The following is a 24,655-nucleotide window of genomic DNA, read 5'->3' as shown; positions in this document are numbered from 1 at the left end:
GCACAATAGATTCACCACTGACCTTGAGCCTGCTAATACTAACCTTGACTTCTTTTTTAGTGAAGTGGGCAGAAAAATGAGCCACCACTATTTCTATGCCCTGGTCCCAGAATGTGCGAATGTCACCTGATACAACAAAGGGATTTTGCAGATGGGATTAAAGCTAAGGATCTTGACTGAGATTGTCCCAGATTATCCAGATTACCCAGATTATTACCTCATCATCATATGGGTCCTTAAAAGCAGAGCAGCTTTCCTGGAAGGCAACCACAAGCCAAGGAATGCAGGTACCTCTAGAAGCTGCGACCAGCCAGCAAAGAAACAGGGACCTCAGGTCTATAGTGCAGTGAACCAAATTCAGCCAGTCACAAGAATGAGCAGGAACCCTTCTCCCCAGAGCCTCCAGAAGGAACGCAAAGCTGCCTTGCACTTCCTGTGGGACTTCTGACTACTGAACTACACGGTAATAAACGTGTGCTCTTGGGGGATCACTGTGTCTGTGGTCTGTTAGAGCAGCAGGAAGAAACGACTGCCATCTGGGAAGCCGTGTGTGCCTGTGGACACTGTGGCCAATTCTGCTGGCTGGACACATCAAAGGACTCCTTTGTGCCTGCTGACCCCGTTCTTGGAGGCTGAGGAAGCACCGGACTTGGAGCCGCGGCGCACAGGCCAGTTCTCCCGCGGGCATGAGTAGAATCCGCAGTGCGACCAGGGGGCGTTTACTTTCTTGGAAAGAAAAAGCAGGTGGAGATTGTGTTCTTTTCCTTCTTCACCTCAACACAGACACAGCGCTGGGTCTGCAGGAGGAGAGGCGGGAGGACCCGCAGAGCATGACCCCGACATCACTCAACTCCCGAAGCAAAGTCAGCAAGCCCCTCCCGCCAGGTGTGTGACTGCCGTCAGCCACCGTCATAAGCCATGCTTCCTGGTAGGTACAGACGCGGGGAAGCCCACCTCAGGATGCATATAAAACACAACAACAGACTTGGAAGTCACTCTGCACATGGCAACCTGCACACAGCCTGGGAGCTCCACCTCGGAAAGGGAGGTGGGAGCTGCCAACTGGCCACGAACGAGACGATCAGCCCATCTCAACTCAGAGAAGCTGAAACGTGGGGTGTGATCTCACTGGCCCCTTCGTGCGGCCGATTTCCATGGCCAGCTTTGTTCCTGGTGGAACCTACTCTGTGCCTATTGAACTTACTGAGGGTTGGGAAGAGGAGGCGCTTTTGGGTTCCTGTAGAATCACAAAAAAACTGACCAGGGCAAAAATTACTGTGGTCATTGTTGCTGTCGTTAACGCCTGATCGAATGTCCCCCCTCTGCCTGCCTGTGCCAGGGCCTTTCTATAAACCCTTTCTGCAGTCCCTGAGGTCTGCGTTATCCCCATCGTACGGGCCAGGAAGTGTGGACTCTGAGAAGAAGGTGAGGCGACGTGCTGGCGAGGGCTGGAGCAGAACCGGCTAAGGTGCTCTCACCTGGCCATACAGGGTCACAAAGGTGTCGTTCTCCATTTTCTCCAGCAGGTCTTCAAGCACAGCACTGGCCTCTTGCTCCTCTCTCAAACTAGAGTGAAAATAAACTCTACGTGAGTCCAGTTGTGTTATAAAGTGATACTATGAGAAGATCATCCAGTTATTTAAGTAACAAAGCATCACAAATCCAATCTACACTACTGTTTTAAAAATCCATTGAAAGCGAGGCCAGAAGAGGCTTACCTCTTCGTGCCTAGATTACTTGGCAAATAATGTATCACAGAAGGCCCAAGCAGGCCAGAGGGCTCCTCAAAGCAAGAAGTTTCGTGGGAGCTGTATGGAGACTTTCTGTGGCTTTGCAGGGTGATCTGGGATCCTGATTTGAAAACTCAGGATGGGCTGTCACAGCCGTGCTCAAGAAGACTACAGTCTGGGGGCTTCGTCCACCACGTGCTCATGCACAGAACCGTTGAACCATTTTCTGAGCATCGCCCTGGGGCTGACCACACAGGCTTGGGGCACCTTTTCCAGCGAGGGTCTCCATCAGGCTTCCTGAGTTCCACAGCGGGGGTCTTATCCCTTAACTGATAAAGGTGACATCATGGATTATCCGCCCTGCATTCTTGCTGGTCTATACACCCAAACTCCTATCAAAAGCTTGATCCCATCAACAATTTCCTTCAGGAAGCACAGAGCACACAGGGGTAGCATATACCCTGAACTCCTGGCCTAAATCAAGCCAACATCTCTGATCACATGATTAAACCTCTCATACAATTATTTCCATGGAACTGAATTGTACTTTGATGTTATGTTTACCCAGGAAACCATAATCAAATAAATTAAAATCACCCATAATCTCACCATCCAGAAATCACATCCATTACAGTTTAGTCCATTTCCTTCCAATTAAATGTGCTTGTGTGTTTTAAAAAATGGAATCACACTGTGTATATAGTTGGCACCCTATCCTTTCCACAGCAACGTTATATTCACAGTGGAAAATTATGAAGCTATTGAAAATTAATTATGTTTTCCCACAGTTCTTAATGCCATCGGCAAAGGCTCATTGTCTGTTAATTGGAAAAATTGCAAAAAATTACCCAAAAAGAAGATGGGGGTTCTGTTTTATAATTTTGTCAAAGCAGGACATAAAATACTACATTTATGGTGAGGTCTCAGAAGGCTTGTCGTCATTACATTGCGCCAATGTCAGTCCCTGGTTGGACAGTGAGGTGTGATTCCGTAAGACGTAGCTTTGGGGGAAGCTGGGTAAAGGGCACGCGCAACTTCTGTGCACTATTTTGCAACTCCTTGTGAATCTGCAATTATTTCAAAATAAAAAGTTTGAAAGTACTATGCTCATTAACCTTCAATGATACTCAAAAGAAAAAAAGTGAAGCATAGAAAGATGTCAGGGAAAATGTATGCTCCAAAGTTAGCGGTTTGGGCTGGGCGCTGAGAGGCCCCTCAGACAGGAGCGTGGGAGCCCCAGGGGGCCACGTCCAGATGAATCTGAGAGGCTGCCTGCCTCCAGGCCTGCAGGGGCCTGACACCACGCTGCCCCCGGGCGCTCTGCTCACCTCTGCTGGCGGTGCTCCAGCAGCCTCTGGCGCTTGCTCAGGGCTCGCTGCAGGATGGCAGAGACCTGCCTTTCAGAATCCGTCTCCTCTGGCTCGTCCAGAAGCCCGGGCCCATCGCCCGCCCCCGGCTGCCGACCTGCCAGAGCCCGCTGCAGCTGGGCTGCCTCCTGGTGTGCCAGCTCCTCCTCCAGCTTCCTCTCCAGCTCCTGGAGCTCCTGCACACAGGGGGAAGGCAATGAGCACAGAGCAAATGGGCTGCAGGAGGGAGTCTGGCCCCTGGGCATGGCCCTGAAGCCTGGCACCACCTGCTCTTGCCTGCCTTCCCCACCCAGCCAGGCCAAGCAGAGCTCCCGGGCTCCACCAGCACCTCTCCTGCCTCTGTGCCTCCACACGCCCTGCTCCCCCCGCCAGCCGTACCTTTCCCTATCCTGCTGGAGTGTGAGCTCCTGGGGGCAGGGCCGCATCTCCCTGCTGCCGTCTGCAGCCCTCAGCTCTGTGCCTGGCAGCCGGCGCCTGTCCCTGACACGTGGGGATCTGCATGCCTCCAGCACGGACAGAGGCTGCTCTGGAGCACAGCGACGTGGCTGACACGAACTCACTCAGGGCCTGCCAGCACGAGTCTGAGTGCTTTACAATGTTAATCTCACTGAATCCCTGTAACAATCCTATGGAATATGTAGTCTTATTTCCCATTTCAGATAAGAATTTAGAGACAGAGGGAGTTGAAGTAATTTGCCACCTTCCGCAGTTTTTAAGTGGCAGAGTCAGAATTCGAGACCAGGCCAGCTGGCTCCACGGTTTACCTTTAGCCATCAGCCTATCCTGCCTCTTCTTGGTCAAAGAGAAGAAATCTGCATTCTTAGGCCACCAGAATCAGATAAGCAGTATCCACAGCCTGCTCAGGTGGGTAAGAGGCAGGCAGCAGTTCGTAGCATGCAAACACTGAATCCTTTATTTGCCAGATTGGCCAGTGTTCTAAGTGTGCGTGAGGGTCTGGGTGGGGTTTAGCTTGGCTGGGCTCCATGCGGGGATGGTGGTCCCTGATCCTCCTACGATATGTGCAACATGGGCTGACTTTTCACAGAGGAGCCAAAGCTTGCATGAATTTCTCAAAGGGGTCCCAAAGCCCCCCCAAGGCTCAGAAAGAGCCAAGATAGAAGGGAAGATGGACAGAGAGGTGAACCAAGATCATAGTGTGGGGAGAGCATCTGGAAGCCTTTGAACAGCCCCAAGCACGGGCATCTCACACGCTGAGATCTCTCATTTTGACCATGGGTCTGGCTGCAGCATCCCAAATGGAAACAACCACACACACAGGTTGTACCAGTGCTAATGAGTTTCCGACAGTGTGACCTGTCAGCACTCTGGGGGCCTGGTCACAGACCAGACTTCCACTGAGGTGCCAGTCCCAGCCCACTGCACAGGGAAGGCTCGAACCCCCTCCTGCCAGCATTTCCCAAACTGAGGCAGAGCACAGAGGGCTGGCGTGTCGCTTTCCTCTTCCTAGACGGGGTGAGCCTGGGCTGGGAAGAGAAAATGAGGTGGAAATGCGTCCTGCAGGTTAGCTGGTGATGGTAAGTTCTCCCAGACGTCAGCTTACCACTTAACACATGTGGAATTCAAGACGTGGTTCTGGAATTGTCTCCCTTAATGCCTGCTCTCCTCATTGGACTTTACACGCTGAGGGCAGGGACCCTGGGACTGCAGCTGGCGTGTCCACCCCTCTGCCCAGCAGGGACCAGCGCCTGGCTGTGGAAGAGGAAACAGCTGCCGACATCATCAGCATCTTGGCCCTCATGAGGATGAGGATGAGCCTAGTAATGGCAGCCGGCAGGTACTGCATGCCTGCGCTGAGCAAGGTTCGATTCCCAGTGTCTCTACGTGAATTAATTTATTTAATCTTCACAAAGCAGCAGAAGGGAGGAATTTGTTACCATCACGTTTTATAGATAAGATAGCTGAGACACAGAGAATAGCAGTAAATCTCCTGAAATCAAGGTGCTGGGCAAGAGCCACAGCGAGGAGTGACTTCAGGTTTCTCTGACTCGGGGCCCCACCTCCCAGATCTCTCGCCTCCAGGAAGCACTCCAGAGGCGCTGTGGGATGGGGGGATAGACGGGTAGATAATGGAGACAGACAGACAGACAGACAGATAGATAGATATAGATATAGATAGATGACAGACAATAGATAGACAGATGATAGATAGATAGATAGATAGATAGATAGATAGATAGAGATAAACTAGATAGATTGACCAACAGACAGACAGTCCCAGCTTTTTATTGGGCACAGGGACTAAGGGCTGAATGGGACAGGGCCCCTAGACTCTGGAAACTTACTCTGGTGTGGAAGACAGCTGTGCAAATAGTCCTGTGATGGGTAATGACCATCATCCACTATGGCAGAGGCTGCAGGTGGGAGGCTGTTGAGAGCAAAACTGGCAGATACCAACTCTGCCCAGAGGAACCACAATGGCTTCACAGAGGCAACTTCTGACTTGTCTTAGAATATGGATGGGAATTTGAAGGGGTGCGGCAGAAACTTACTAGGCAGAGGTCCCTCAGAGGCCGCAATGTCTCATGTTCAGGAGTAGCGAGAAAGTTGGGGGGCTAACCCGCAGGGTCTGAGAGTGGTGGTGGTGAGATTTTTAAATACGGACCTGGGAATAGGACTGTCTGTGATCCTTCTTATTTTTTAGAAAGATTCCGCTGGCTGCATTTTGGAGGGGACCACAGTAGGGAGAGGGACGAGGCAGGAAGCGACGTGAGGAGAGGAGCTGGGCTCTGCCGGCAGGAGGAGAAGGCTCGCTCTGCTTTCCAGCTCTGGGGCCTTGGTGCACTGACCTGTCCTTTCTAGGCCTCACCCCTTCATCTGTAGAATGGGTATAAAAATATCATGGGACTGGTGGAAGGCTTGAACCTTATGCAACATGATGCTTTGAACTTAATGAGAGCTGAACTGCTGCGAGCGACTTACTTTTAGTGTTTTCTTTATTTTTCGGGTCTAGATTCATCACAGCAGTGAAGCTGGGCAGCAAAAATCAGAAGTGAGGAAATTTAGGCAGAATCCAGACTGGATGACTAGCGGCAGGTGGGCCGTAAGCAGGAGTTAAAAGCGAGGAAGACGCCCGTTCAGGCCTGGAAAAGTGGAACAGGCCTTGGAAAAGGATGCAAAGCAATTTAAATGGAAATGCAAATACAGTGCGTGCAGTTAGTTTGGGGTCACCCTGTCTGCTATGGGTAAGTCCGTACTATTTAAATTTGCCCATCACTGTCACTTGGCACTGTGATTCACTTATGCCTTATCTATGTTCCAATTTCACAAAGTGAGTCTAAATCTTTCAACAAATGAGGTGCATTTGATAGAGTTTTCTTAAGAGTCATTTCTTCCAAAGCATTTCATTTCATGCTTTTTTAACTCTCCTGAATGCTTAACAGCTTCAAAGCCTGTTCCCAACGGAAAAGCGGTTTTCACAGAACACGTTTGTCTTCCTTCCAAATGTAAATCAAGAAAAAAATGGCATCATATCCATCACTTTACCACCGATTTAATAATACAGAATCATGTGATTTATTATTAGTTGCTTCCAATTCCAGACACCTTAATGCTTCTATTCTAAACACACTTGACAATAAGGAAGCTTTGACTATACTCAAAACGACTCTCAGGTAAAACTGACATGCCAGTGCTACACTACCCAGTTACTAATAGAAATCAGGGTGGCTCAAGGAAAAGGGGCCCTTAGGCTTTTCAGGGTGGACCTGAGGGTGTTCCTCAGGGCACTTACCCCGAAGGGCTCCTACTGTCTTCACTTCACACCTGGCCTTGGACCCACCCCTCTGAAGGCCCCATCTCTTCACCTATGATTCAGGGCAGTGGCCCACCCCCATGCCAGTCACCCTGCAGAGTGACCCCTGCTGTAGGGTTTGGGTAAATATCCTGGAGAGGTTTCCTCCTGTTATAAACTTACTAAGAGTTTCATCTTGGATGGGTGTTGATTTGATAAAATATTTGTTCTGTTACACTGAAATGATCATGAGTTTTTCTCTTTTCTTCTTTGATCTGTTAATCTGGTGACTTCTGTAGGATATTCTAATGTCAAACCAACTTTATATTCCTAGGGTAAATCTAACCTGGCCATGTTGCATTAACTTTTTTAATCATGTATGGCTGGATTATGTTAGTAATGTTTTGTTTATGGATTGTATATAGATATTCAAGGGCTGGAATGTAATCGTTCTTTCTCACACTACTCATGTCTGGTTTTGGTGTGAAGGTTATCTGAGTTTCATAAAATGAGAAACAGTCCCTATTTTTTGTAACATCAGGAATAATTTATATGTGAAATTGGAAAAATTTGCTACCTTAAAGTTTGGTGGGGATCACCTATACGAAACTACCGGGGTTAGGTGTTTTCTGTGTGTGTCAGCAGATTTTTAACTACTAAACCAATTTCTTCCATGGTAATATGATTATATAGACTGCTTTTTTGCTTGAGTTGATTTCGGCAATTTATATTTTTCTACAAAAATTTCCCTTTCATTCCAGTTCTCAAATTCATCTGCATAAACTTGATCACAGAATTTAACTTTTTAAAACCCAACTGTATAGTTCTGTTGTTTTATACTTCTGGTGTTATTTGCTTATCCCGTCTCACTTTTTAAAATGTCTTTTCTTTTTTTTAAAGGCCAGATATTTGTTATTTAAGAAAATTCAACTTTTTACTTTATTCTTTCTTTGGTAGTTTTGTTTTTTGGGTTTTTTTTTTTTGGCAATTTTGCGGTTTTTATTTTATTTATCCTATCTTCCTTCCCTCTACTTTCTACAGGCTCAATGCTGTTTTTCTCCTAACTTTTTAATGTGAACTTAATTGTCAGAATTTCTACTTGTCTAATATATATTAGTTTAGGGCACAAACTGTCCTCTAAACACTGCTTTAGCTGAATGCTGCAAATTTTAATGTATATTTCAAATTTTACATTATGATTTCTTTGACCCATGAATTATTCAGAAGGATGCTTTAAGACTTCCAAAGAAAGGGCTTTTGGTAATAATCTTTTTAAACCCTGACTTAAACTTAATTACCCTTTTACAAAAAGGTGGTCAAAATGATACTGTGTAATCAATTACTTTTAACTGTTCCAATGTGGGCTGAAGGAAAATATATATTTATTAACTGTTGGCTGTGAGATTCTGTAGATGTACATTAAATACAGGTTGTTCAGTGTGGTATTCAATTCACTTATATCTCTACTTGTGTTTCAGTTGATTAGCCAATCAACCATGGAAAGAGATGTGCTGCAATTTCCCTCTACAATGACAGACTTACCAATTTCTCCTTGCAATTTTTCTTCTGTTATTTTGGATCTTTTATTACCTATATGCGAGTTTAGAATGGCTCTGCTCTCTGGGTGAATGAAATTTTAAAATCATTTTGGTATTATCTTTAATCATTTCTTAAATCATTATTTTATATTCCATACTGATAATTCAGGCATCTCGAGTCTTTGGGGGATTTTAATCTGTTATTTTTCTGTTGTTCCTGTAATAGGTCCTCTCACCCTGCTTCTTTATGTGTTCAATAACTTTTTCTAATTTTAACTGTGAACTCCTATTTGGCTGAACCTCACTGGTAGAAATCCAGAGCTGCCCAGACTGAGAATATTTTTCTCTGGAGAGAATTTGCTTTTGTTGTGGCCGTGCACCAGGGCAGCTGTCCAACCTGGAACCATGGTAATTTATCATTCTGGATATTTCCTGACTTAATGGCCAAAGTACTTTTGGATTCCTTCCTCACCAGCAGAAGCTTCTGAATACCAGTTCTCAAGGAAGACATCCCCCTCCTGAGTCACTTCCTTCCCCTTCTCCCGCACCCCTGCCTGCAGCAGGGCAAGAGAGAGCCGGCTTTCCCTCGTGGTGCCTTCTGGCAGCAGGTAGCTTTCTGGGTGTTCTGCACCCTCAGAACATCCCACATGTCCTGCGTTCCAGGTTGCAGCCTCTGGCCCTGGATTTCGGCCTCTGCATCTGCTTTCATGTCCCTCTGAAGTCAGCTTTCTCTGGGATATCCTTGGCCCTTGGGGATTTTCCACATTCTCTTGTGAACTCACAAAGCATTAAAAAGTATTTATCTAGCATATGGGTGCTCTGTGCTGGAATACCCACTTCCTTTCTATCCCCCAAAACAGCTGTCATAGTGCAAGGGGCATAATGTTCATGGGGAAAACAGTCTTAGACTCGTCAGCATCTAATGTTATTTATGACTTTTAAAAAGAAATTATGGGAAACCCTGCTGGCAAGATCCGCTGGGATAGTCCACGAATGTGATGTAGCAGGTTGACGTCACAAACACATTGCACTTCTGGCTCCTGGCATTTATTAGCTACATGGACTTCACAAAGAACTTGACCTGCACCTTGACCTGCCCGAACCTCCATTTCTTTACTGAGAATTAAGCAATTATGTGCCTACTTCACAGAATGGCTCAATAATTAAGTAGTATGGGGCATGACAACAAACACATTGTGAAGCAGTGTAAAATTGTGCTTAATATTAATCACAGGCAATTGATCATCTTCTGATGCATGATTATGAGTTATTAGTGCTTCAGGGAGAGCGCAGCCATTCCCAGCTTGTCAGTGCTTGCCTGCAACATACTTGGCACTCAGTGAATGGGAGTTCCTCTTTCTTACTATAAGTATTATAATAATAATAATGATGTGTGAAATTCTAAAATCTACACAGAAGGGACCTAAAGTTAGTCCTCAAAAACACTTACTTTCAAAGCTTTTGTTTTATGACTATACCTCTCAAGCCTTGAAAAAAATGCACCATGTAGGAATAATGGTAATAATTAGAATTGTAACAATTAACAACAATCTGATATTTCATTGCATCTAAAGTAGCATTAATTGAATGATACACTCTTACTTTCCGTAGCACTATGACAGAAACCACTGTTGTTCACGTGCATGTAGGATGCACATTCCAGTTTCAGAGATGTTAAAAGTGTTTAAATTCAAAAGGTTTGCCTCTGAGAGAATGAAATCGAGCAGCCTCAGGTGGCAAGGGTGGCCGCGTGCTCCCGGTACCTCCCTTAGGCGTCACCACGACCCTGAGGACAGACGGGACGGGTGACCACCTACCTGAAGAACAGAGGCGGCCACAGAAGGAGCCACCGGGTGCGGTGTGGGCTCCTACCCACCCTCCTTCCCGCCGACCCTGCACTCACCGGGCTGTGGGACTCCAGGATCCGTGCGCAGGCCGACTTCGTCAGGGTCCCCGACTCGCCCAGCTCCTGCAGGAGCAGGTCCTGGACGCTCAGGAGGGCGGTGTACGCCCACAGGGTCTTGACTGTCCTGGCTGCTTTCTGGAACTGCAGGGAGACAAGGGCCTCCACAAAGCGTCCCTCCTGGGCCTCCAGCTGCTGCCGTCTCTCCCGTAGCAATTCTCCCCGAACCTGGATGTGGGGCGGCAGCCAGGAGCCAGAAAGTGTGAGTGGAGGGCAGCCTGCGCCTTATAGGCAGCACCTGTCAGACATGGTTGTCATGAATTCAGGACTTGGTGACAAGCGGTCATGCACTCAGGACTCTGGATTCATGAAGGCCTCACCCATTTGCAAAGAGGCGGCGCGGCGCTGGCCTCTACAGCAGGCAGCTGAAGCCCGCAGGGGGCAGCTCTACTTAGAAAGATGCTACAGGTCTATGGCTGTTTTGTTTTGTTCTTAGATTCCACTTCTAAGTGAAATGATATGGTATTTGTCCACTCAATAATAATATAAGTTAGTCATGGGGATAAAAAGTACAACATAGAGAATACAGTCAATAAATAGTTCTTTAACATCTTTCTGTGTTGACAGAACTGTGCTACTGAGGGTGAGCATTTAATAAAGTATGTAACTGCTGAATCACTATGTTGTATACCTGAAAGCAATATAATACTGTGTATCAACTACACTTTCATGCAAAAAAAGACCACGGGGCTTTTGGAGTCAAGCTGTTCATTCCGCATTTATCACTCTCAAAGGTAAATGGGACCGTGTTGCTATTCAGTGCAAAATTCTTCAAGGCCCTCACCCTAGAGGAAGTTCACGCTTCCTAAAACAGGCCCTGGGGCCCTGATCCCAGCTAGGTGTTGCCTGGAAAGGTTCTCCTGCCCCCTCTCCACCCACCCACACAGCTGCCTGCTCAAAGCCTGGAAGCTCTTTGGGGCAGGATGGTGGGGCAATCACAGGGCTCCATGCCTGTCTTCCCGCTCCTCAGGGACCACGTCTGACTGCTGTCCGCTGTCCTGAAGACCACTGCTTCGTGTAGTTCGTTCATTTTTTTGTTTCAGGTGATGTGGGTGATTTGAGCCTTTCTATTCTGTCCTGGCCAAGAGCAGGAGTCCCTCACAGGGACACTGTGATCACTGTAGCATCTACTGCTTTTGTCTAGAACAGTGACACACTGGAGTGTTCAATACATGCTAGCTCTTGTGGTATTTTTGTTGGCATTAACATTACTATTACAGGCAGAACCACTGGTGCTGTGAGGGTGGTCTGTAAACGTGCTAGGCGTGGTTGAGAGGACGGAGGGGGCGGAGGGCTCCGGGAAGCTGGTGGGGACACTGGCATCTGAACTGGGTGTTGAAGGACCCAGGCATGCAGGGCGGGAGTGGTGCCACCTGAGGCCTTGAGGCAGGAGTGCCTGGGGCCTGAAGGGATGAGAGGGTGGATTAGACCAAAGCTGGGAGGGAGCGGGGGAGATGAGGCCCTGCGGGACGGAGAAACCAGGTTGCGGGACGGAGAAACCAGGTTGCGGTCCTGGTGTCGGCTGCAGGAAGGGAGTCTCTCCCCCGAGGCAGTGGGAAGGGCCATGGCAAAACTCCAGAAAGTCCTGGAAGCGGGAAAACACAGGTGATGGGCAGGTGGACCAGGAACGGATGAGAGGCTCCCTTAATACACCCCTGCCACGAGCTCTCCTCCTGTTACCCCCTGTGGTCTCACGCTTCCCACCTTTGGATGCGAGGTGGCCCAAATATCCTACAGTGCAGAGGTGCAGGGCAGATGAGGTAGCATGGGGGATACCTCAAGTTTTATTTATGCAAATTCACACCTAAATTCGGGGGTAAGGGTAAATCCTTTTGTATGTGTTGTAAGAACAACGTAGGCAGTGAGTTTAGGAAAAGAAAGATTCTCCAAAATCCTTTCCTCCTCTTCTTTGGAGCTTAATTTGTTAACTGCAGCACCATAAGACTGTGTCTCTAGAGAGGCTTCTCATCCTTGCCTGAAAGAACTCCTGGGAAAGGAAACAGATCTGCATTTCTATGCAATATTAATGACAGGCTTCATTAAATATTCAAGCCAGCTAAATTAATAAAAATTCATTTTCAAAATAATATGCTGCTAAATACTCTTATGTTAAATGGGAATTTCAAACAACTTCCTTATTCCCTGACAAGCATGCGTGTTTCAAAGGTGTAATTTCTTCCACGTAGTGTGATGTCCTTAAAATGCAAAATAAAACGAACTCCTGTCGACTAGCAGAGTTACTGGGATTCTTAGGAGTTCAAGATGTCTCAACTGTCGGGGTTTGGAAACAAATACAACCAGATGTATGGGTGAGCCACAGACATGCCAAATGATGGCTTTAAAATTGATGAAAACTAGATCGGACAATGTGGCTCAGATGTTTGCCCAAAAGAATGCACACTCCCCCAACTAGCAGGCCTCCTCATCAAACTCAGCACATCACGGAGGGAGCCGGGTGCTCCCTGCAGGCAGGCTGGCTTCGAGAGAGGAGGGACCGCACTGGGCATGCCCAGTTCCTTCTGCAAACCCACCAATCAGAGAACACCCTCCTTAGAGAAAAGTGGGCAACGGAGGGAGAGAGGCCGGGATGTCACTAGCGACGGCCCTCCAAGCGGAAAGAGAGTGGTCACATTAAGAACCTTATATCCAAATGCTGGGAAGAGAAGGCTGAGGCAACGCTCTTTAGATGTAAGTATGTGTGTGTGTTCCTGCCAAAAAGCAGATCAGTTTAACCCATGCTTTGCTGGATGGGTTCAAAATTTAAGACTTTCTCCACCACCTTCCATCAGTAAAGTGTATTATTTGTTAAATGAAATATATCACTCTGGTAAATAAACATCATTAGTGCTTAAATTTAGAGAGAAAAATTTAATTCTATGTCTGGAAGGACATTGTTATCTACAAAGTGCAAAAATCTCTGGTTTAAGGATGCCTGCCTTAAACCAGTCAGCACAGTTTTGTCTGTTTTTTTTATGGTTATCTGTTGTCTCTGATATACAGGCTTACCACTTAACTAGGTTGTGTGACCTAGACAAGTTACTTAACCTCTCTGAGTCTGTTTTGTGTGTGAAAAAGAAACAATAAAACAACAGGAAATAATGGCTAGTCTCTGGTACCTAATGAGCCCGTAATGAAGAGCAGCTGCCATATTATTACCACTATTACTACTTTTATTAGCAGTATTATAATTAGCTAAGTAGAGTCTCCTTTGGCTGCAGGAAAAGGTAAAAATAATGGTTTGTAATGCTGGGGGGTTTTCTTTCCTACTTTAAAAAAGTTTCTTCATTTCTAATCATAAAATACATGTACAATGTAAAATATTAATGAATAATTCTGGTGAAAGATTGCAGATTTCTAACACATATTTCCATTTTCTTTAAGGCAGAAGGGAAAGATGGGGGAAAATGAGAGAGAAAACAAAATGTGCAACAAAATATGAAAAGCTGGAAAGTAGATGATGGAGTAGCAAAGCACTTAGTAGTTCCCCAAAAGCTGGATTCTGAGCCAGCAAGGGAGAACGCCAAGAGACAGCATCATTTATACTGCGGGGTCCCCACGTCTCAGAGAAGGCAGGCAGATCCGGAGCCGGGGGTAAAAGCCAAAGGGAACCAAGAAGAAAGGCTGCACATCTCACTAAAAGCTCTCCCAGAACTCCCCCAACCCAGCCTTCTGCCCAGCAGACAACTGCTCCTCCCTCAGCCTAGCAGGTAACTGGGGATTTATTCTCTGGAAAAGTCTCTGCACTTAGAGAAACCAGGTTCCCAACTGCAAACAGAGAGCTCAAGTAAAATTTTATATACTAACTACTAGAAGCCCAGCTTTCCCCCAGTTTAGCTCCTCAAATGTGAGCAGCCAGGCCTTTATCTTCAGAGCAGGAGCCTGGTCGTCCCTGGAGACTCAGACCAGCCTCCAGGAAAGACCTGAAGATACTAGCATTGCCTTCTGCTCCTCTCCCCAGTAAACGGTCCAGCCCAGTCACACCAGAAGGAAGGTCACAGGCTACAGGTTCCATCTACAGGCTCAGACCCTGCAAGCAGCTTTTAAGTATCCCACTACCAAACATGAGGAGACCGCCACGGATGACCACTCACTTGGGAAAACCTCTAATGAACGCAGAGGTAACAGTAAAAATGCAGGAATTTTTTAGCAAATAACTTTAAAAGACATTAATGTTCTCAGAGATCCAAGAAGTTACTGTAGCCTTAAAACAACAAGAGAATGTTAATTCCTTAAGAAAAGAGCATTCAGAAAGAAAAAAACTCTCTTGAAAAATTAGAAAAAAAAAATAAAAACTCAAGGATCTGGAAGATAAAACTTAGGATATTCTCCAGAAAGTAAAACAAAAGAACAGAGAGAAGGAAAATAGTAAAAAGAAAAAGGGGAAACAGAAAACAAATGTACAGAAGGTCTAACATCTGATTAATTATATATCTAGGAACAGAGATAAGAGGAGTTAATCATCAAAATAACTCAAGAAGATTTTTCCAAATTCTAAGACTGGTCAAACTATCCAACAGTAATTAAAACATTTTCAATCATGCACAATTTCAAAATATTAAATCCCCCATGGCTCTTTCCTGGGAAACTAATAGAGGAAGTATCTCACTGAAAAAAAGAACAAATCACAAAAGAGAAAGGTGAAGGAAATTCATAGCATGAACCCAGGATGGCCCTGTGTATAAGGCATAGAGGACAACATCTAGATTGGGGCACACCAGAGGCGCAAAGAAAGACATCCTCAAAAGATGGAATTATTAGAAAGCATGAGTCATGTTGTGGTCCTGATAGGATATTTGGTCAACTGTCAAGATGTAGACTGAACTAGTGGTAAGTACATAGAAAAAGTAATCAAAAAGAAACCAAAGGACAATATTAAGTCTAGGAAAAACAAAAAGTTATACAGGAAAGTAAATCTCAGTTTTTATATGGTTCAGATGTGAATAACATTTAAATACTCATAATAACAGAAACCTATTGTGCCTGAAAGAAGAAAGACAGCTAAATCTTATCTTCCGTAAAGAAAAGTGAGTAGGTAACACCCTAAGTAGAGAAATCAAGAGACTGCAAGACAAGCATATTATTAGAGATACAGAGGTAGACACCAAAAGATCAAGCTGAAAAATTAAATCATCACTCCTGGGGATTCGAAAATGTGTGCATGTGTGTGCATGCATGTGTGTGTGTGTGTGTGTCTACAAGGAGCTGCATTTTTTTCAGCACAAATCATATAGAATTATTTTACTCTTTAAAAGAATGCATATGTAAGTTTGATAAAAATGGAAAGTAAAATATTTAAGTGAATAATGTAGGAAAAAGTTACTACATTCAAGCCATCCAAAGATAACTATGCTAACACTTTAGCATGTGAAAGATAGAGTGGAACAGAAGACTAGACGGTAAGCTGAAGACTGTGAGGCCTTTGAATGCGTGCTCAGGAATCAGGATTTGGTTTCGGGGAAGAGGGAAGCAATGAAATTTCCCTCAGAATGGCGCTTCAGTAAGATGACTTTGACAGAGACTGTCTCCAGGGATAAAAAAGGGGTGAGAGCAGACGTGAAGTGAAACATCTAGAGGTTGCCCCAGTCTTTGTGGACAGATGGATTTTCTCTCCCCTTCCTGAAGTGCATTCCCTTTCAATACACCTATTGTTTAAGCTTTGTAAGGACCCGTGCCATCATTTTCTTTCGTTAGGTCATCTGAAAATGAGCACATTATTCTCATGCTTAAAATCTAGTCACTTATGAAATGACAGTAGTGTGAAGAGCTGTTCCTGACAGGAGTGCCAGCCACCTCTGCATAATTGCTGAGGCAGCTGCAGAGACACAATAGGACGTGTAGCCAATTGCAGGGCAGGAGTTCCGCTCCAGAACGAGGGGACTGCTAATGAACTGGGCATGCAGAGTGTAGCGTGAAACCTGGCTAGTGAATGCATAATGAATGGGTGAATGGCTACTTGGTAGATGTGCCATCCAGACAGAGGGCAGCATCACTAAAACACCAGAATAGAAGTAAAATACCAGAAATGGCAGGTGAGCAGAAAATACAATCATGTCATTTTCATTTATATTTAAATGTTCCTAGGAATTTATGTATACTCTGCAAAACCAGCAGCAGAACAGGCCAAGGATAAACTGAGACGTTCCTTTCATTTTTGGATTCACCGGATACGTCTGCCGCTAGGACACAGGGACCTGCGCTCAGGCTCCACTCCACCACCTGCCGGCTGAGCGACCTTGGACAGGCCTCTCGACCTTTCTGAGTCTCAGTATTCCCATCTCTTAAGTGGAAACAGTAATAGTTGCTCCACCTGTTTCCCTACAGAGGTTATAGGATATATACAGAGATTCCAAGATTTCTCGAAATATCAAGGGATTGAAAAGAACCTAAATGTCCATTAATTGAGAGCTGGTTATATAATGTAAGGTTCACAGCACCTTGAAATGCTGCTACCATAAAAAGCAAGGCAAAAGCTCTTATGAACGAATAGGGGAACTCTTCAAGCCTTAGTGTGGGGTAAAGAGCAGAGATAGATGGTAGATAGGTAGGTAGGTAGGTAGGTAGGTAGGTAGGTAGATAGATAGATAGACAGATAGACAGACAGACAGACAAGTAGGTAGGTAGATAGATAGATAGACAAGTAGATAGATAGATAGATAGATAGATAGATAGATAGATAGATAGATAGATAGATAGATAGATAGATAGATAGATAGATAGACAGATAGATAGATAGATAGATAGACAAGTAGGTAGGTAGGTAGATAGATAGATAGATAGATAGATAGATAGATAGATAGATAGATAGATAGATAGATAGATAGAAAGATAGATAGATAGACAGATAGACAGACAAGTAGGTAGGTAGGTAGGTAGATAGATAGATAGACAAGTAGATAGATAGATAGATAGATAGATAGATAGATAGATAGATAGATAGATAGATAGATAGATAGACAGACAAGTAGGTAGATAGATAGATAGATAGATAGATAGATAGATAGATAGATAGATAGATAGATAGATAGATAGATGGGTAGATAGGTAGATAGACAAGCAGACAGATAGATAGATGACAGATAGATAGATAGATTATAGATAGACAAGTAGATAGATAGATAGATAGATAGATAGACAGATAGACAAGTAGGTAGGTAGATAGATAGATAGATAGACAGACATTTCTAAAAACTGGAAAGTAAAAATGAGGCACATAATTTGTGCTGTGTATTCACTGTTTGTGGGTTGGTCTAGGCTTCGGGACAAGAGGAAAACACATTCTCTGTCCTGATCAACATTAAGTAAGTCAGACCCTGGCCAGGTGCCATTTGCAGTGGCAGCCTTCCAGTCCTACAGGCCCCAAGCTGGTGAGTGTCCTGGAGGTCAGGGAAGGGGCCCAAATGTCCTTCACCAACAGGCACCCACCTCCAGGCTGCCCTCCTTGGTTGTTCTGTCTCTTTCTTGCCAAGCCCACAAGGGAACCTTAGCCTGGCTGAGGAGTCTGGTCTCAGGGAACCTCAGGGATCAAGCCATTTCTTAGGAGGGGCTGGGACTGCTACCCTATATTCCACGTCCCACTTGCAAACAGAAGGGAAAGAACAGGCCAGCCTGTCACAAGACCCCGATCCCCTGCAGCCAAGGAGGGCGAGCTCAGGAGAGGAGCACTGCCTCATGGAGCCTCCTTACAGAGCTCCTGATGAATACACACCCAAGCTGCTCACAACAGAGTGCCTCAGTCTTCCCAGTGTTGCCTCAGAGGTCTGAGCCCCTTAGGGCAGCCTTCCAGGCCTCTGTGACCTGGCTCCGACCTGCCTCCAAGCACTCCCTTCTCCATACCCAACAGAAAATACTCAGCCTTTTTGAAGACAAATGAAATACCTTTCAAACCAGACCTAGTATAAAGCCACAAGGTTAGCTTCAGGAAATTCCAAAGCATCATTACCATGTACACTTTATTTTCTAACTAAAATGTAACAAAATAAAAAGTCAATACAAAACACTAGATTAAATATTTCCACTTCTGGTCGTGATGGAAGTACAGAGGGGTGATTACTCTCTTACCAGACTGACTCTCCTATAATTAGAAAACCAGATAAGGTATATGATCCCATAGTTTTCAGACAGTGGGACTCTTGAGAAAAAGGAAATAAATAGACAAGTGGAGCCCCCCAGCTGCCCTCCCTTCCTGCCTGGATGCAGTTCCCAGGACACACGTGCGGTGGAGGACCCAGGAGGAACCGGCAGGCTCAGCAGGTTAAGAAAACAAAGTCAGAGTTTGGAAGGCCACTCTGTCCAGAATTTGTGGGGCCGAGTCTGAAAGAGAGGAAGCAGAGAAAGAGATACAGAAAGAGACGGAGCTCCAGAGATGTGCAGGGCTGTCCTCGAGTCTTTGGGTGAGTTTTGTGCATGCTTGGGGAAAAAAAAACTACACTAGGCCAGGGGAAGAACCACCAGAAACAACAGGCAGAACAATTTCCAGAGCTCACAGAGAGCCGGGAGAGTCTGTGCCCCAATGAGCCAGAGAGAAAAGACGCCGTGGCACACAAGGAAGCAGGGGCCGTCCTCGGGACGGCCCCACCTCAGCAGTGGGCGTGAGCTAGCCCTCTGCTACAGGTGCTCATGACTGAACCTACCAAGGCTTAAAAGCAAGTCTGGGAAGGATAAAACTAAACCCAAGTAACATACTTACATGTCAGAGCTCCAGCACTATTAAAGGAAAAAACAACAAAATCTAGTTCTCAATATGTGAAATCTACAATGCCTAGTATCCAAGCAAAAATTACCACACATGCAAAGAAGGAGGAAAATAGGACCCATACCCAGAGGAAAATCAATCAATAGAAATGAGAGATGATGATGAAACAAGCAGGTGAGGACACGGAAACGGCAGTAAGAACAAGAAAAGAGGCATAAGGATTGAGGGGAGGCTGTAAGCTGTGATTATCTGCAGACATTATGACCCTATGCAGAAAACCAAGAGAATCAACAGACAGGCCTGTGTAACAGTCCTAAGAGGTAGGTCCTCCATTATCCACACTTAAAGGATGAGTATCCTAGGCCACATAGCAGTTAGTAACCTGCTCAAGGTCACACAGTTAGAAACTGGCAGAGCTAGGACTTGGAACTAGTGGTCAGCTCCTGAGCTAGAATAAGGGAGTCTAGAAAGACTTAAAAAGTTAGTAACATTCCCTTATACCAGTACTGAATAAGTAAAAAAAGAATTGAACAGGTTATCATTTATAACTGCAGCGAAATCTATCACGTAACTGGAATCACCACAAAGAATACACAAGACCTATGTGTAAAGTGACCATGTGATTTATCCCTCAAGTTGAGAGTGAAAGGGAGATCTAATGGGAAAGGACATGGGGATGACAGGGGAGACTGGGCAGTTTCAAGCAAACCAAGATGTATGGTCACCCCACATACAGAAACAATTGCAGAAGTCTATTAAAGATCCTAAAACCAGATCCAAATAAGATAGGAAACCTCCCATCTTTTTGGATGGGTGGACATTCTCAAGTTAACCTGTAAGTTTCATGCCATCACAACACAAATTTATTTAGGAACCTGATCACCTTATTCTAAGACATATATGCCCTCTAAAGTCTTCCAAGTTTAAAACTGTGAATCTGTGAGTTTATAGTGAGCCCATCAGAAGGCCTGGATGTCTGTGGCTACGGATCCCATTTCGATCACAGGCACACTCCAGCCTTGCAGGACAGCTGCCGGTGACTGGAGCTGACACCCTGCTACATTAACCCATCGCTGCACGGACAGAGCGGGCAGGCAAGAAGCCCACGACTTTCAGTCCGTCTCTCTGTCCCTGAATCAGTCATACTGTTTCTGAATGAGTCACATGACCATTCATTCCCGGGGGAGCTCAGATGAGTCAGGTGGCCATCCAGCTGAAACAGGATGCGAACCTCCAAATGGCTGATGCATAAATTGGCGGCTCATCCAAAACAGGGTAACACCTCAAGGGCAGAAACCTACAAGAGTGCCTGGCCCAGAGGAAACATGCCACACAATGTTCCTTAAAGGAGGGAGTGGACAGAGAATGGGAGAAAGGAGAGGGATGGGGGAAGTGCACCCGAGACCCACTGTCACAGCTCACTGGGGTCACCATGTGACAGAAAGGGCATGGGCGACAGGGGCAGGCGCGTCCTGTCCAACTCCCACTCCAGCACTCACTGCCCCTGAGCCCAGCCTCTTCAGGTGGGTAAGTCCAGACAAGGCATATGTCAACCTGGGGTTGAGGGCTGGGGGCATATCTGACAGATTGTAGTAAAGAGAGGAGGCACCCAGGCAGGTGTTCCGGGCATGCTCCACAGCCCAGCTGTGAAGCCAGAGTTCCTTTGGTGACACTGCATTGTCTGCCAGTCTGGGGCATTCCAGTGGCCTTTGATTCCGTCCACCTTTACAGCTGCATGAGCCCTGAGGGACTCCCAGTCCCCACACAAATTGCACAACTCACGGTTGCTAGCACTCAAACTGACGGCTGTCATTTCTCTCTGCAATTACCCTGCAAATAAAGAATCTTCACAACTGCCACTCAGATGCTAAGAGGCAATCGATCAGTTTTGGGAGGAACATCAAAGCTGATGACTCACGAATGCCTATTCACTCAGTGAAATGGCCAGTTGTGAAGATGGCCTGTCATTAAAAGGTCACAGCCGACAAATGCCTCTTGTCTGCCCTTCTCCAGGTTATGGTGCATATGGACCTGCTCTGTTATTGGGAAAATCTAGCATTGCAGCCGGCTCCAAACTCAAAAAGAGCCTTCCCACCCATTTGCTCCTCCTAAAACCCTGCGACTAGAGGGTTATCATCACCCCAGCCCTCCTTTTACGGGCGTGGGAGCCACGGCATGTTTGTCCCACACTGTAAATTGCAGGAAACAATCAGTCCATGAGAACGTTCCCTGTCAATCCTATAAGGGCGTTTGGTCAGGACAAAGAGGGACAGAGAGAGAGAATGCTTTAGGATCAATGCTGGACCCACCACTGCCTGGCTGCAAGAACCTGGGGAAATTCCCTCACCTCTCTGGGACTCAGTTTCTGCCTCTGTAAAACAGGGATATTCTTTTTAAGGAAGCTGGCAGCATTAAAGCACATAATGGGTTGAATGAGAGACAGGCTAGTGTGGTGGCAAAAACAGTCAGAGGCCAGAACGCCTGCCTGTGACCCTGGAGCCACGTCAGCCTCTGTGTCTCAGATTCCTTGCCTCTAGTACAGGCGCAGCCATGGGGCTTATATTATGGGATGCATGATGATGAAAGAACACGTAGGAACTTAGCTCTGAAATCACATTAGCTTTTATAAAGATACTGCACACATCTGATACATGTACATGCTGTGTGTACCTACTACATGCACGTAATATATATGTATATATACAGGGTTTAGCAAGGTGCCTGGCATGCCACAGGCACTCAAAACCTAACACCAAAGGAACACTATTCCCATGAAAATGTTACATCTTTGAGGGGAGTTAAGTTCTTAAATCAGTACACAGCACAAAGATAAAACACAGAGCACCTTGTACATAGTTCTCCTCCAGAGCTGGGCAGATGGCTGCGTCTTCCCTCAACAGCAAGAGTCTGACTTGTGCTTAGGGACAAATGCACGTCTCACATGCAAGTGACAGAAGTGAACTCAAGGTGGGGCAGGCTGCTGAGTCTAACTCAGGGAGCTGCAGGGACAGGACGTCACTGTCCCCAGTCACCCAGTTTCTCCCTGTCCCCCTCCCATATCGATGAGGTGCCAGTGAGACGGCTCATCTTCTCGGCCTGGCAGCCGAGACCCTGCACCCCAGGTCTGCTCTCCCAGCCCCTCGGGAGCCCCACACTCCAGCAGGCAGCCTTTCCGTGGGGCTGCAGACTCCCTGAGCTCCCCCACACCTGTACCATGTCCCTGACAATGGCTCAGGCCACCCCCCAAACTGAATCCCAGCTTCCCCTTCTCCAACAGCCTCCCCTAAGGTCCTGCCACTCACAGAGGGTCGCGAGCCAGCCTGTGTTGCAGGAAAGCCGCCCTGCTGCTCTCCCTCCCACGCGGTCCCTGCCTCTCCCCAGCTGTCTCCTCCCTCTCCCCGGGGACCTGAGCACGCTGGGCATGCCTGACTCGGCACAGCTCTGGGAGCTCCCTTCTGCCCTGCTGCTCAGGGGGGCGGCCCCCAGGCCCCCAGGAGTACGCGACTGGGTGGCGCGTCTGTTGTATTCTGGGGTTGTCAGCAAGCCCAGCTGGCTCTCACGTGAATTCTTATCTCCAGAATGTGCCTTTAACAATAAGAAAGATGCTGTGTTCGCCTCTACCTGCCTTAGTCTTTGTCTTATTTCTCAATTTTATAGAGAACACTTGTGGGCATAGGGGTGCTACTTCTTGAATCCCTTAAGACATCAAGCACCTGGATACCCCTGTCAGGAGCCACTGATCTTGCCCAGAGCAAGTTCTATGGCTCTTTGCCAGATTTGTGATTGTGTCTGGAGAAATACACCTACATAAAAAGAAATAATAAAAAAACTAGACAAAGGACAAGGGCAGGAGGTAGGAAGAAACATCAGCAGCTCTCAGTTATGGTTTGATCTATCCATTCCCTGAACATACGCCCCTCGGGACCTACGCTTTGCTGATGCTGGGGGAGCAGCAGGCCGCCAGCCGTGAGAACACGGGCCCAACTCCTCAATGTCACCTCCTCAGAAAGGCCGAGACTGACTCTCCTACCTGCAGGTGGTCCCGCCGCCCCTGCCCTGGGCACGATCACGCCGCCCTATTCATTTCCTTAACAGCATGGATCACCGTCTATAATTCTAAGTGCTTTTTGTCCCTCCCCCATTAGAATGTGTGCCCCACGGCATGGGGACAAGGACTGCCTCTGTCACTGCGGCAGCCCTGGGTTTGTTCACACAATGTCTGGGACATGGTTGCCTCCTCAGAAGGCTGGTGGAATGGACAGTGTGATGCGTGACCCAGTAAGAGGGGGAGCTGGGGTGGGGAATAAGGATAAGCCAGGAAGGCTTCTTGGAAGAGGCAACACCCAAGGACAGCTAAGGAGAAAGTTCATTTATTCATTTATTGGGGTGGGGGCGTCTTGAGGGGAGCACAGGGCAGGCTCCATGTGCTCGTGCATGGTGTGCAGGGGAGCATAATGTGTAAGTGGGGAGTGAGGAGTTGGGGGGTGTGGAGGGGGCGTGCAAGATAAACAGCGAGACAGGAGCCAAGCCAGGCCTGCGAGTGCCTCGGTGCAGGCATGCAGTAACCACGGGGCGGAGGAGGCACGCAGGTGAGGCCCGAGGACAAATGGGAGGTCTCGGTGGAGGAGGGGGGGTCCCACACAGAGGGACCAGGTGGAAAGGCAAGGGAGGGGGTGGTCCATGCAGGACCACAGCTTGAAAACACGGCGCTTGGGCAAGTTGGACAGCAGCTCCCGCCACATGGGGCAGCTGCCAGCCCTGCCGCACACAGTGACAAAGGACAGACGAGGCAGATGCACTGACCTTTTCAACCAGGTCTTCGGGGGCCTGTTCCTCAAAGAGCTGGATCTTATCTTCAATGCACTTCTTCAAAAGGTCTATCTTGCTTTTATTCCTGGAGCGTGGCTTTTTCGCCTTGGACTGCTGCTGGAGAGACGTGAGAGAAAACGTCGGCAAGGAAGTGACACCAGCGGTTCTCGCAGCCCCCAGTCTCCCGAGCTCGCAGGGCTGCACAGCTGTCTCAGGCTGGAAGAAAGATGGACAGTGTCCTGGAACGGGCTCAGTTCTCAGGCCACCGAAGGGAACAGAGGGAGCCTGATGGGCAGAGCAGAGCTTTGCAATCAAGCCAACAGTGGAATCGACCTGGGGGTCCGCCTCCTTCCCAGCGGCGGGACCTCAACCTGTCGGCCTCTCTGAGCACAGAACAGCCCGCAGGAGGCCCTGTCCTTGGGAAGCCAACGCAACAGTGAATAAAGTATCAGCAAACACCAAACAAACAACTAACAGAGATGCTCCCAGATGGCAATGGCACTACGTAAGATGGGGACACAATGAGAGCGCCTGGGGGTTGTCTGCGTTGGTGGACAGGGGAAACGTTTGCAGAGGGGGATGCTGGGCAGCAGAGCTGCACATGTCCGTTCAAGGAAGCGCTGTGCACACGATGACCACAGAGGCACCCGCCCTGGATAACAGTGTGCACCACACACATGTGCTTCCTCACAGATGCGAGGGACCAACACTGCAGCTCAGACCCAAACGACAAGGTGGTGTCAGGAGTGTGCCGATCTGGGAGCACAGCACTCTACACCATGAAGACCTGAAGCCTGCAGCAAGG

General features: G+C 47.1%; 1 protein-coding gene across 5 annotated transcripts in view; it reads right to left on the bottom strand.

Annotated features, from left to right (window-relative positions):
• Positions 1-24,655, bottom strand: part of EVC2 (EvC ciliary complex subunit 2) — a 117,130-nt gene that overhangs the window by 8,460 nt on the left and 84,015 nt on the right. For 4 of the 5 annotated variants that reach the window (XM_036921141.2, XM_036921138.2, XM_036921142.2 and 1 more), the window contains 4 exons: positions 23,845-23,967; positions 10,290-10,517; positions 3,059-3,273; positions 1,479-1,566 (listed from right to left, as the gene is read on the bottom strand). In XM_036921141.2, coding sequence (XP_036777036.2) covers positions 1,479-1,566; positions 3,059-3,273; positions 10,290-10,517; positions 23,845-23,967 — 654 coding nt within the window. The remainder of the gene's footprint in view (positions 1-1,478; positions 1,567-3,058; positions 3,274-10,289; positions 10,518-23,844; positions 23,968-24,655) is intronic. The other variant, XM_036921140.2, reaches the window with a different exon arrangement.

This window comes from Manis pentadactyla, chromosome 5, assembly GCF_030020395.1.
Source record: "Manis pentadactyla isolate mManPen7 chromosome 5, mManPen7.hap1, whole genome shotgun sequence".
In the NCBI taxonomy this organism is placed as follows: domain Eukaryota; kingdom Metazoa; phylum Chordata; class Mammalia; order Pholidota; family Manidae; genus Manis; species Manis pentadactyla.
This window is presented reverse-complemented; position numbering and strand designations above follow the sequence as displayed.